General features: G+C 44.5%; 1 protein-coding gene across 1 annotated transcript in view; it reads left to right on the top strand.

The window, feature by feature from the left end:
• Positions 1–12,966, top strand: part of MFAP5 (microfibril associated protein 5) — a 215,524-nt gene that overhangs the window by 151,661 nt on the left and 50,897 nt on the right. Inside the window, exons 5-6 of the mRNA XM_085619919.1 lie at positions 2,168–2,200; positions 3,459–3,491. Coding sequence (XP_085476045.1) covers positions 2,168–2,200; positions 3,459–3,491 — 66 coding nt within the window. The remainder of the gene's footprint in view (positions 1–2,167; positions 2,201–3,458; positions 3,492–12,966) is intronic.

Here is a 12,966-nt window from a genome sequence, read left to right as displayed (position 1 = left end):
ATCTATAACCTCACCTTAACTTTTGTTTTTTAGTGCACTACTGGGTATTAAGGTCCTAGAACCTACCCTAACTATAATTCCACTTTAATATGTCCTTTTTTCATCATATTCTAAATTGGACCAACAGCCAACCCTCAGCAGTCAGCCGGCCCCCTCTGCACACTGTCTTTCGCCGTGCGCAGCGGGGGTTGGTGTGAGGCTAGGCACATTCAACACCTGCGTGCACCCAACCCCCACAGTCTCCAATTTCTTTCTAGCACTCCTGCTCCTGCGATACCCGCAAGCTTCCACCTCATTACCATGGCACCATGGAAACTTCTCTGAGAAAGATGGGGCAGAAGCTTATCTAGTAGCTTCCAGGAGAGTACCACAGTACCTGATGGGATGACCATGCTAGGTTCAGTGAAAGCACTGTGAAACCTTTCTTTATAATTTTAATCACTGATCTAACCTTAAACAACTTACAAACTCAACACTATGGTGGGAGTCTTAAATATTACATTTGCCCTCACAGCATGTGCCAATGTACTGGTTCCCTTCACATTTCCAGGAACAAAAGTACCTTCATGGCACCAACAGCCTGAGAGCAGATATTTAGCTGGAGGACAGCACAGAATTTGCGGTCCACCTTTCCAGACCAAACGGAACCACACTTTGGCTGTAAAGGCAAACAATATCTCACTCATATCCAATTCTTAGTTGCGGTTTGCAGCAACAGCTGAAAGCCTTGAGATGAGACTACCTCACCCACCAGCTGCTCATGGAAGAACTCACCTCCTCTGTATTCAGCTTCTTAGTGGGGCATTCCAAGGTCAGTAATTTGAGTTCTCTACATAAAGAGACTCTCCAGAATCCATTTTGTCTTAGAGAATCTCTCCTCTCATTGGACACTCTATTTCTTATTATCATGTGACTGCCTCGCCCCTATTTGAAAACCATTCAAGTACCAAGAATGACTGCACACGTTCCCTGCTGACACAGCACCCAATCACCCATGCGGGCACCTCAGAAATACTCACTGATCTGGAAGAAGGGATTAGTAAGGAGCAGCACTGCAGTCATGAATTCCATGCAGACACATGGTCATGGAAAGTCCTTAGAAGCAGACTAAAGCTTATCCTTTCTGATGCTGCAAATGTGGTATTAATTGAATACAAAACCCTTACCCACAAGCCCCTCAGGTTCCAAATGAAGTGCTCTCAAGTGTACTCCAACAGGTTGCAGGCTTTTTGCCTACCAAAAATTTGCAATCACAGCCACAATAACTCCAGTGGCTTCACATTTATCTTTGACCCAAATATATAAATGACATCTTGATCTACCGTAATCCCACTGAATTAGGGGCTTGGACTTTATTTTTTCGAGTCCATTGTGAACATACACCCCCACGATTTACAGCTTTGTTTCAGTCGTAAAAATGTAGCCTTCATCTTGTGTCAGAGACTCCTTTCCAGAATTTCAAGATGGATCCTTTCCCACACTGACCGAGGGGCATCTGTGGATGCCCGCTCCCATGCCCATCCCAGGATAACTTCACCAGCTCTTTCCCAGAAGACTGAACACATTCAAAGAGCAACTGGATAGCCTTCTAATGTAACTAGATAAGGAGAGGGTAGGGCCTTTCTTGTAGTACGAGCCACAGCAAAGCAATTTATGGGAGCTCCCTAGTCCTGGGAACTGTGCTTGCATGATGAGACATCCTCAGGAGCTTAACAATATCCCACCTCTTTGATGAGAAGCTTCAGTGAGCAAGGGAAGACTTCATCAAGCAATGGCCAACAGAGTATATGTCCCAATTCTTAGTATCAACCCTGTCATCTTAATCCATCTCAGCTCTTCACATTTGGAGGTACACAATATGAAGCAATTGTTGGTGCGATTTATTATACTTTAAGCTTTCTGGTAAGTACTTTTTATATAGACTTGAGAAAATGTATTTTTGTTACATACAGCATTTGTGATTTGTACAGTCTTTAGAGGAGTCTATGGTTCTGACTCAAGAGAAAAGAATAAAGCTCAAGTGCCTACGTTTGGGATGCAAGTTGTTCATCAAGCTTTGCTCACAATCGGTCAGGACACACACGACCAAATACAATATTGGTGGTGCCTCTGGTGATGTTATATTTTCCAGTCTTGACTAGCTTGTTGTCTGATTTGTGTCTTCCAGCACCTGATGGCAACTTACCTTCAGATGAAGCAGGTAAGGAATTGTCAAGTCATAAACAGCTGTGTCAGAGAACAGCTTTACAAGCAACTTTTAGAGGTTCTGCTGGGGACAGTTGCTGAACAGCAGCTGGTGCAGTGGGTGCTACTCTGCGGGTCTCTGTTTCCAACAGAAGTATCTGCCATCTTAACAGAAGGCCCTTCATTATGACCTTGGAGTTGAAGATGGATTGCCTGTGGATTCTTGCATCACCTAATACTGCAGTTTCTTTTCTATATCAACCTCCCTGCTGTTGTCCCTCCTCTACTTTTTCTCTGAGGTCCTCTATGTGATATTTTGTTTGGACATCATAATATAATAAATACTATATTATGTAACCCTCAAAAGCTTCTCTTTACATGTTACATGGGTCTTAGGTCCACAAGACACCAGGCAAACATCCTTAAAGCATATGAAGGACCACTTGCTCACCAATAGCTTCCCCTTGGACACAAAACTAAAAGCAAAGTACCCCCAATGGCATCAGATTAATTTCGTGACACACAAACACTCAATTTCTGAACATACCACAAGCCTTCACAAAGAGCCTTTTGGCATTACTGTTATTTAAGGTTCATTTGAGGTAAATGTGGAAGAGATGGGATCTCTTCTCCCCCCATCTGTCTACGAAAAGGCATCACATCCTGCTTTCCAGATGTGTACTGGGTCCCTCAAAGCAGCATTCATGAGGTGCCAGGAGTTTTTTCTTCAAACTAACAGAGGTGACTTTTGGCGGATGGGCTGTGGTGGCCACCTAGCACAACTGAGCATCTCAGCCCTAGGCAGAGGGAACCTCCTTGGGATAACTCTACCATCTCCTCCTCGTTTACTAAGCAGATTGCACAAGAACAAAGTGGGAAAATGCCCCACTGGATGCAGCACGATAATGCGGCATAATATCCTTGTGTTTGTTAGTCGTTGCCACTCGTTCGTTAGCTTCCTTAGCTTTCTTGCACTGATAGCAGAGCATGCATCAACTCCAAAGAGCACAACAGTTTCTCTCCTCTCTGTTCAGGATCTATGCTACACTACATCTTTTTACAATAGCTGGTTGCCAATCTGTGCAAAGTTATTGTTGGTTGCTATATTTTGAGCTTTGTATCCTGTGTTTATGAGCAGAGGTCTGTGCACTATGGGTCGCTCACTCTGCCTGCGGGCACTTTGTGGCTATATTTAGTTAGTTTTGCCACTGATTTTGAAGAAGTTGTGTGGTTTTTCTGCATTGATCAGTTGTTCACCTATTTCTGTCTTCTAGCACCAGATGGTAGCTCGTCTTTGGATGCATCAGGTATGTTACTTAGAAACATTTTAACAACTACAAAAGTGATGGATGCAGACACTTGAATTTATAATAACTACTCGGAATCAACCAGTGTAACTCCAAATGACTTACAGCAGATTTAGAGCTTGACAGAGGGAGTTTACTCCATCAGGATGGTCGAGGACGTCACATTAGCTATCCTGAAGTACCTCTACTCACCAAAGTTATGGCTGCCTTCCAGCCCCATGGGCATCTATTTAGATTGCCAGGATTCGCTTTTGTGACGGTTCCTATCCGAGCTGGAAAAGTTTGATAGGCTGTACCGTCAGCCATGATGGCTGCCCATCAAACTTTCAAAAAAAGTTTTGTTTTCAAAAAAAGTTTGTTTTTGAAAAAAACCAAAAAACTAATGACCCCACATCTTGTTTTTTTTCCCCTGTCCCTCACTACCAGGTTTTTCCTAGAAGACATTGCCACCATACTCCCTAAGTTTATACTTAGGAACTGGCACTGAAAGCTGGTTCGTTGAGTGCAAGGTTTTAATTGGGGGTATACATTTTAAGGTTTCCACTGGTGCATATGACTTTTGAAAACAGTAAATCCTTGCATAAGGTATGCAACTTTGAATACTAGAAACTACTATAGGCATCACAAACATGATCAGATTTCTTTAGCTTACACAATGTGGGTGTAGTAGCATTTTTAATATGTTGTAGTTTTGCAAAGCATGTCTTCGTAGGGCCTGATGAGACACACTTACCAAAATCCAAAAAAGCCTTTTTAAAGTGATTGATTGTCATCACGCTTGGAGGAACAACTGCAGAGGAAAGAGAATTCAAATCAAGGGAAATAGAAGGATTTTATCAATGAGGTGACATGCTTTTCCATACTCAGATGGCTTTCAACTTTTTGAGTCTCCAAGGAGGTTGAGATGATTCTTTTTGGATGATGGTGACCCTTTTGAAACTAGTGGAGAGGAAACATGGAAACATTTTTGGAAGAGAGAGGACGATTGTCAGGAACGGCGATCCTGCTGAAGTATGGGAGATATCTTGCTTGTTCTGAAGTTCAAGATGGTGAGCTGAGAGGGATGGCATTCCTGTCCAGGGATTTTAGAGTTAAGACTTTTTTGAACAGTCTCATGTTTTGGCTACCTTGCTGTACTGTAACATGCTGGGCCTGGTTCACAAAGGTAACATCACTTTTGAGTACATTTACAGTTTGGAATAAGTTGTTTTTGTTGATATTCACAAACTTGCAGTGTGGACTTACTACCACACTGCAAGCTACATTGCTCTACCCCCAGCGTGGTGCAATTCGCTTACTCTTGTGTGGGTGGGAGATGTCCCTCCCTAAACTCCTATCTGACCCACACTAAACCCCTCTTACTCATCCCTAGTCCCTTCCCTTTTTCTAGTAAGTCTGTCCCTTTTACTACCCAATGCAATGGCCCATTCTCCACTGGCACTCCAACTAATCACACTTCAGATCATCTTAGAAGTGTCTACCAATCAAGAAACTGGGATCTCGATACATTTGCAAGAACATGGATTACAACTTTTCCTCTCTATAGCAGCATATGTTTCATGTAACACCTCAGTGCCTCCCCTTGCATGATCCTTACGTCCAAAGGCAGGTCCAAGCCTTCAAACATGTACAGGACCAACATCCAAAAACTACTGACTCTTTGACCACATATGTGCCTCTGAACCAAAAATGCATGTTCCTAACCACAAATGATGCTTTCCCATTCATTCCTTGGCACACAATTGGGGTTACGCATAAAAGTATTTTTTGCTTGTCCTTGATGAATGCAGAAGAGGTGATGCCTCATATTTACCAGCTTTGTACGGTGGTCATGGAAGTCAGCCTCTATCGTGAGCCAGGGGTCTCATTTCAGAATCACAAGACAGATACTAATGCAAAGAGAGAGGTGAGTTTTTGAGGACAGCACTTGGAGGGCACTACTTGCTACTGGGTGTGTCTTAGAATGTCAGTCCTAACAAGAAGGATCCTCTTGGTGACAGCTCCACACATGTTTTACTTAGAGCATTACGCAAAGATGAAGGTGGAATTTTTACACCCCTTGAATATAACCAAATAGATAGCGGCTAAGTCTTTCAATCTCACCCCATGAGCTGGAATTGAAGAAGAGATTCGCCACTGGACCTGTATCATTGTTTGCCCCACGGTGCATCTTTAAACAGGTGCGCCGGGCGCACACAGGGATGGTGCAATCTATTGCAATTAATGTGCTGCACTCAGGGTAGCCGCGAGCAGGCACCGCCCCAAGTGGAGCTCAGTCAGTGAAATACAGAGGACCTGATTACAAACCCTAGGGTTTGTTACTTATCAGGCGTGATAAACAGCACCTATTACGAGTTATTGGGGAATAACATGAGGACTTTGGTGTGTAACACACCAAAGTCCGCATGGTACGGTAAATACCATACACATTTCTCCTGTTCAAATTCGGCAGGTTTGACCTGTTTATTAAGATATTTATGCAATACATTGTGAAGATATAAATGATATGTGCAGTATGATAAATGTTTCGTATAATCTTCTGGATTTTTATGTTCAATTTAAAATAAGCGAAAATTTATATTTATATTATCAGTGTGTTATGTAGTGAACTTTAGTGGCAAATAAAATAATAGGTATTGTATAAGAAACGTATAAAATTGAAAACAAAGTGTTCATATGGAGAGATATTTTTATTTACGAGTCATATCGCGGGTTTCACTTTCAACCACGCATTAAAATGCAATTGGTCGAAAGTTAAACCAGATGATCATTCTGGCTGGATTCCAACGGGCTCAAGGAGCCCGTCGGCCAGTCAGACGCCTCACTGTAATCCCTATGACAGCATTATAATCCGGCACCGCAGATAGGTGGGACCCGTCTCGGTCCGGGGACACCCTGAGGTGCTCAGGGGTGTGACTGCCTGGGGGCCCTGTCCAGATCTGCCAACTGTGACCCGCCTGCTCGAGTACTGACCGGATGCTCTGAGGCTGAGGAGACCCCCCCTCCATATAGACACTGGGTACATCTGACACTCAGTCCACCTGCTGTGGCTCCGGCTCTTGGGAGTGACGAGGCCCCACGCTGACTGACGGGTGACTACTTTGCCTGCCTCCAGGCCCACCCCATACTCTTAAGGCTTGTTTTACTGCTTGGCTCGTCAATAGATCCGCGTCTTTGGGAACACTCATTGCCTATCCTTCTTCCCGTCCCCTCTCCGGCACCAGCAGTATGTGGAGGTGCAACCAGTGGACACAGATCCTGTTGTCTCGGAGGGCCCACCTGCCCCCCCTTCTCTGTGGAGTGACATCCCATCAGACTTGGTGACTCGAGGCCAGGACAGGGTCTGGCTCAGGGGCGATTGGGCCATGGGGAAAGACAGAACCGTGTGTGCCGCTCCCACCCAGATGCCCATAGACCATTACACCACTCGCTCCAGTGGCTTCGCCTCCGGCCCCCCGGGCTCCGCGGGCTCTGACATAGCTGAGGCCCTGGCCAACAATCTCTCAGTCATCCTGCAAGCAATCCAAACCTCCCAGGCCGCGGTGAAGGTGAGAGTCGGGGAGGTGAAAATGGATGTCGCCCTGCTCCGCCAGGACCTTCGCAACGCTATAGCCAGGATCACGGAGACGGAGTCACAAATCTCTACGGTCGAGGATGGAGTCTCAACACTCAAATCCCAGATGTTATTGCTCCTTACAAAATACGGAGAAGCTACATGCACAGGCGGAAGATGCAGAAAACGCTCGCGGCGTAATAACGTCCGTATCGTGGGGATACCTGAATCCGTTGGAGACACGTCCCAGAAGCAAATCGCCAATCTCATCGAAAAGTGGTTCAAGACATGGGTGCCTGAAGGGCGCTTGTCCCCCTGCTTTGCTGTCAAGAGGGCGCACCACTCCCTGGTGCCGAGGCCACCTCTCAGCGCCGCCCCACGGCCTATCATTGCCCGAATCCTGAACTTCTGCGACCGCGACGCGGTTTTTAGTGCAGCGCCCTCCCAACCGGACCTCCACTATGATGGCACAAAAGTCCTGATATTCTCAGACTACACCAAAGAGGTCCAGCAATGCAGGCGATCCTTCCAAGATGTCAAACTGAAACTGCGAAACATGGGTCTGCAATTCTGCCTCCATTTCCCAGCCAAGCTCCGGGTCATCTTGCAAAATAGGTCCATCTTATTTGACGCACCCGATGCAGCTTGGCAATGGCTAACAGAAAAGGCAAATGCGGGAGTGGCCCTCCCTCCCCACCGGCACTCCGGGACAGACGTTGGAACTTGCCGCCCGTTCCCGGGCCTGATCCTGGGGACAACGACACCACTCCTGGAAGAGACGTGGCGGAAATGGCTCGGCTTCTCTGCTGAACTCCCCCCCGCAGACTCTCCGAGCTGATGTAAGCCTGCCTGTAGATCAGTTGACGGGCAATGGGAATGACTCTGAGAATGACATACAGCCTCCGCCTTCCTCCTTGAAAACCTCCTCGGCCCCTCGTCTGGACTTGGACCCCTCCCGTAGCCCTAGACTTAGCCTGGCCTCGGACGAGGAGCGTGCTGTCTGATGTGAGTGCCACGGAACCCCGGCACCCGCCCATAGCACCCGGCCCCTGCTTCTTTTCCGGGAGCATTTACGCCTTCACTCTCTATAAGCGGCCAAACTACTGTGGTGCATGAAGGCGGCCAATATCTACGACTGGGGTGACAAGAATGGGAAAATGCTGTACTGGCTGGCCTCTCATCAGCAAGCCACTAGAATAGTCCCAGAGATCAGAGACAACACAGGCCAAGTGCACCAAGCTCTACCGGACATTGCGAGAACCTTCGCTCATTACTACAAGGTTCTATACTCCGTACCGAGCTTCAGAGCACGGGAAGCCAGTGACCGCCTCCTAAACACGGCCGGCTTGCCACCCCTCCCCCAGGAAGAATACCAACTCTTAGATGACCCCATCACGATGGAGGAAGTCGGGAAAACCGAGACTTATCTCCCCACCTCCTCGCTCTCTTCAAAGTGGCGTGTAGTCTTGGCTCCTTCCCCGACAACCTGGATTCCGCTACTATAGTAGTGATCCCCAAAACGCAGCGCCCCTCAACCTCATGCACGCACTACCACCCCATCTCCCTACTCACCATACTGGTGAACAGACTGAGAAGTGCACTGCCGATGCTCGTCCACCTGGACCAGTGCAGCTTCATGCGCAAAGAAGCACACAACACTGCATTCGATGGCACCATGTGGCCCTTGCCCACTGGCATTCCCTGCCGCAAAATCTAGCCTTACTCCTTATTGACTTCGAGAAGGCATTTGATATGGTGGACCGGCACTAACTCCACAAGGTGCAAGGTGCTGGTTAGTGTCGGTCTCGGTCCACGCTTCAGAGGAATGGTCGACCTTCTCTACTCCACCCCTTGGCCAGAATTCGTGTAGATGGGGTCCTTTCAAACCCCTTCCCTATTTGGTGTAGCATGAGGCAGGGCTGCCCTTGTACCTCCTTCTCTTCACCCTGCCAATGAAGCACCTAGCGTGGCTCATTCGCAACGACCCACAATGTGGGGTGCCAACATGAGGACCGCATTGTTCTCTACACAGATGACGTCCTCTTATACTTGGCATACCGAGCACAGAGTGGCCCCCATTGCCTTCTTCTGCTCAAGGCCTTCGAACAAGCCTCTGGACTAAAGATAAACCCTGCTAAATCAGTGCTAGTTCCCCTGGCCCAGTCAAGGGACTATTTTGAATGGCAGTCGAGCATCCCCTCCATAGGCTAAGCTTCAAATACTTAGGCGTGTGGGTGGCGCTGCATCCTGAACTCACCTGGGCCCTAAACCTGCGACCGCTGACCCAGAAGGCAAAGGTGGACCTGACTAGGTCGCAGAGCTTACCCCTTAATGTGATGGGCTGGATTGCCTTGTATAACATGATGATACTGCCCGCTTCCTCTATATGCTCCTTAACATCACCCTTCAGATTCCAAAGTCCTGGTTCCACAAGCTGGAGAGTGATGCATGTACCTTCCTATGGTGGGGCATCCGGCTGTGTCTCCCAGTCACCCACTGCCAACGAGGCCCATACGACGACGGGCTAGGCATGTCCAACCTATATCTCTATTATCTTGCCTCCCAGCTCCTTGTTGCACATGACTGGTATTATGAGGGGTGGTCAGACCCAGCCTATAAACTAGAGCTCACACAAATCGGCTTCCCTGCCTTGCAGGGAATGCTATACGGTGCCCAGATCCCATCCCGCTTGCCCACGGTCACTCGGGTGGTGCCCTTGGCCTGGCGTGCTGCTCTGCACCATGTGCAGTCGGATGGTAAGCTCACACAACAAACTCCACTATGGCATGGCACCTGGCTGAAGGAGGTGACAACACTTACAGGCTTTAGAGCATGGGACACCATTGAGATCTTTCAGCTTGGGGACAAGTAGTCGGGAACACACATGCGCTCCTTTGCCAATCTTCAGCAATCATTCACTCTCACCCGCTCTAAATTATACAAATATCGCCAGATCAGACATGCCCTCCATGCCCACATGCATGACGCAGAACCCCTCCTGGAGTTGAACCCACTTGAAGCCAAAATCCTAATGGGCCACCTGGGGCGCAGAGGTGTCTTGCAAATCTACTGCACTCTCGTAATTAATTCCCCTGGTTCCCTCCACCACCTCAGGACCCCCTAGATGAAGCAGATAGGCACGATGCCCTGATGCCCCCTCGAGCTCACTATCTTCTCCAAGCTGAAGCTAGTGCAAACCTATTATCTCCATGTAGCATATCTTTCCCCCGCACGTCTACACATGGCCGGTCTCCAACTCGATGCCTCATGTCCAAGATGCGCTGCTGCACCCGCAGATTCTTTTCCACATGGTTTGGTCCTGGGCTCAAATACAAACATACTGGACTGCAATAGCAAGCGAACTGTCAGAGGTACTGGAGTGGATAATACACCTCTCCCCCAACCTGATCCTTCTGGGTATAGTGGAGGGCGTGAGGGGCACCAGGGCTTTAAGGGCATTCCTTAGTATGGCCTTCCTCGCTGCCAAACGCGATATTGCGGTGTGGTGCTCGAGTTCTACTCCCCCTACTGTCGCAAAGTGGCGCCGTGGAGTTGACTGGTGGCCCCAGCAGGAGAGGGTGATGTTTGAGGGAAGAGGCTGCCCCCGTATATATGACCGTGTGTGGGGGAAGTGGTTGCACCTTTGACTTGTTATCTCCGCGCCCCGCCACCGGGGAGGCTCAATGTCCAGCGATCCGTTTCTGTACATGTTCTGACTCGTTGGTTGTAATTTGTATGTGAAATGCTGAATACTTGTGCCTACTCTTGTTAGCCACCTGGTGGCTGTTAAAACCCAATAAAAGTTTTTATCAAAATAAAACATACTGCTGGTGGAACTGTCGACTAATAGTTGGGTGGATTCCATCCCACTACGGTGTCGATCGGACGCTTGTCCAACTGACATCGTAATAGGGCCCTATGTTACACCGAAATGCTAACTAACACTAAGCAAAACAAAAGCTAGTTGAATACAAAATAGAGGTAGCAGAAAATAATGGCCACAAAAATAAAAATATAAAGAAAATTACTTTCCAATCAAAATTAGTGCAAATGTTACAATAAGTGTAAAAAATAAGAATGTTTATGTTTGAAAGAATTGTATAAAATATATTAAAATATTTAAAAAAAATTACAAACCAATACCAATGTATATGTAACATTTATATTAAAAAGTATTCTAAAATACACATTGTAAAACAATAGTACTAATTAATATATAAATATAAATACATGTAAATAATGTTAACCAATATTTAAATGCAATTTGCTTCAGAAACAAAATGTATATATGAAGAATCAAATATGTAAAATTTACAAAATAAAAGAAAAATGTGAAACAAAACTGTATGAATAAAAATGACAGCACAAAACATTACCATTATGAATTAAATTAAAATATTTGTATAGAAAACAAAACAATTTATACCCTTGTCATTCTTTTATGTTGTAAGAAATCTACAGGTATAATATAAAAAAGAATGTGCATTCAACAAATACTTAAAAAACGATTCTGAAAATATTTAAAAAACTTTCATTGTCATTTAATTATCTGCAGAAAAACACACTAGAGTCAACTACAACTGCTACTCTAGTCACATTCTTCACTTATCTTGCACAAATACATACAAAACTCAAATACAAAACTAAACAAAACACAAAGGAAGTTTAATATGCTTAAAACATTACACTACAATATGCTTACTTAAAATACTTACACAATAAGTAAATATACTACACTACTCCAACTGCAATTTAAACCATATTCAGAAAATGATGGAACAATAAAGATGCAGGACATTAAATGGATCATATGTGCTATTCCTCTTCCAAACGAAACTTTCTTGGACAAGGTGTTGAACACTAAAGGGGTCAGACTTAAGATTCCATCTCCAAACTAAACCATCTTGAAAAAGGTGTTGGACAATAAAGCGGTCTAATATACTATTCCCACTCCAGACTAAGCTGTCTTGGAGGAAAGTGTTACATCTAAAGGGATCAAATTAAGTATTCCTGCTTCAAACTAAAAAGCACCTTGGTGAAGAGTTTGGACACAAATGTAACCACATTTACTATTCCCACTACAAAGTAAACCATCTTGGGGAAGTTACTGGTCACAAAAGGGGTCAGATTTACTATTCCCACTCCAAACTAAACGATCTTGAGGAAGGTGTTGGACACTAAAGGGGACAGAGTAACTATTCTCTATCCAAACTAAACCATCTAGGAGAAGGTGTTGAAAACTGAAGGCCCACTTATACTATTCCAAATGCAAAACAAAAAATGCAAAATACATAACACTATGACATCATTATAATATATATAAATCTATGAGCAACTTATACTAAATTACATACAAAATATATTTTATACACTAAAATACAATCTCAAATATCATTCAAATAAAAAAAAACTACAAAAGTAAATATTTAAAATCTAACTTAAACAACATGTATTTCTTAAATGTTTATTTACTTTAAAGAATGACACACTATATTTAATGTATTACTCCTAAAATAAAATGTAACTATAACACACTTCTTTTATTTAAAACGTGTAAATTAACAAGCAATAAAAATAGTTCTGTTTATTAAAAAGAAAAATAAATAAATATCCAATTAAATTCTTATATTTATAATCCAAAATATGTTTCAAATATAAATGTATTTTTCCAAATTATACAAAATGCATTAACATTTTTTTTAAATTACCTTAAAATGTCAAATTATTAATAAATAATAAAATGTCTATTAGAAAATAAATGCATCTATACAATATGCCATTAAAGCCTAAATAATAACAGCTATAAAGTGTAACACTACAATCTTAAAATTACATTTTCAAATAAAAACATAAATTAAATAAAAACATCATATATTTTTAACATTCTTCCCACCCTTTTCCTCTGTAAACACAACATCCTGC

The sequence above is a fragment of the Triturus cristatus genome, chromosome 7 (genome assembly GCF_964204655.1).
Source record: "Triturus cristatus chromosome 7, aTriCri1.1, whole genome shotgun sequence".
In the NCBI taxonomy this organism is placed as follows: domain Eukaryota; kingdom Metazoa; phylum Chordata; class Amphibia; order Caudata; family Salamandridae; genus Triturus; species Triturus cristatus.
Note: the sequence above shows the minus strand (reverse complement) of the source record. Positions and strands in the feature narration are given on the sequence as shown.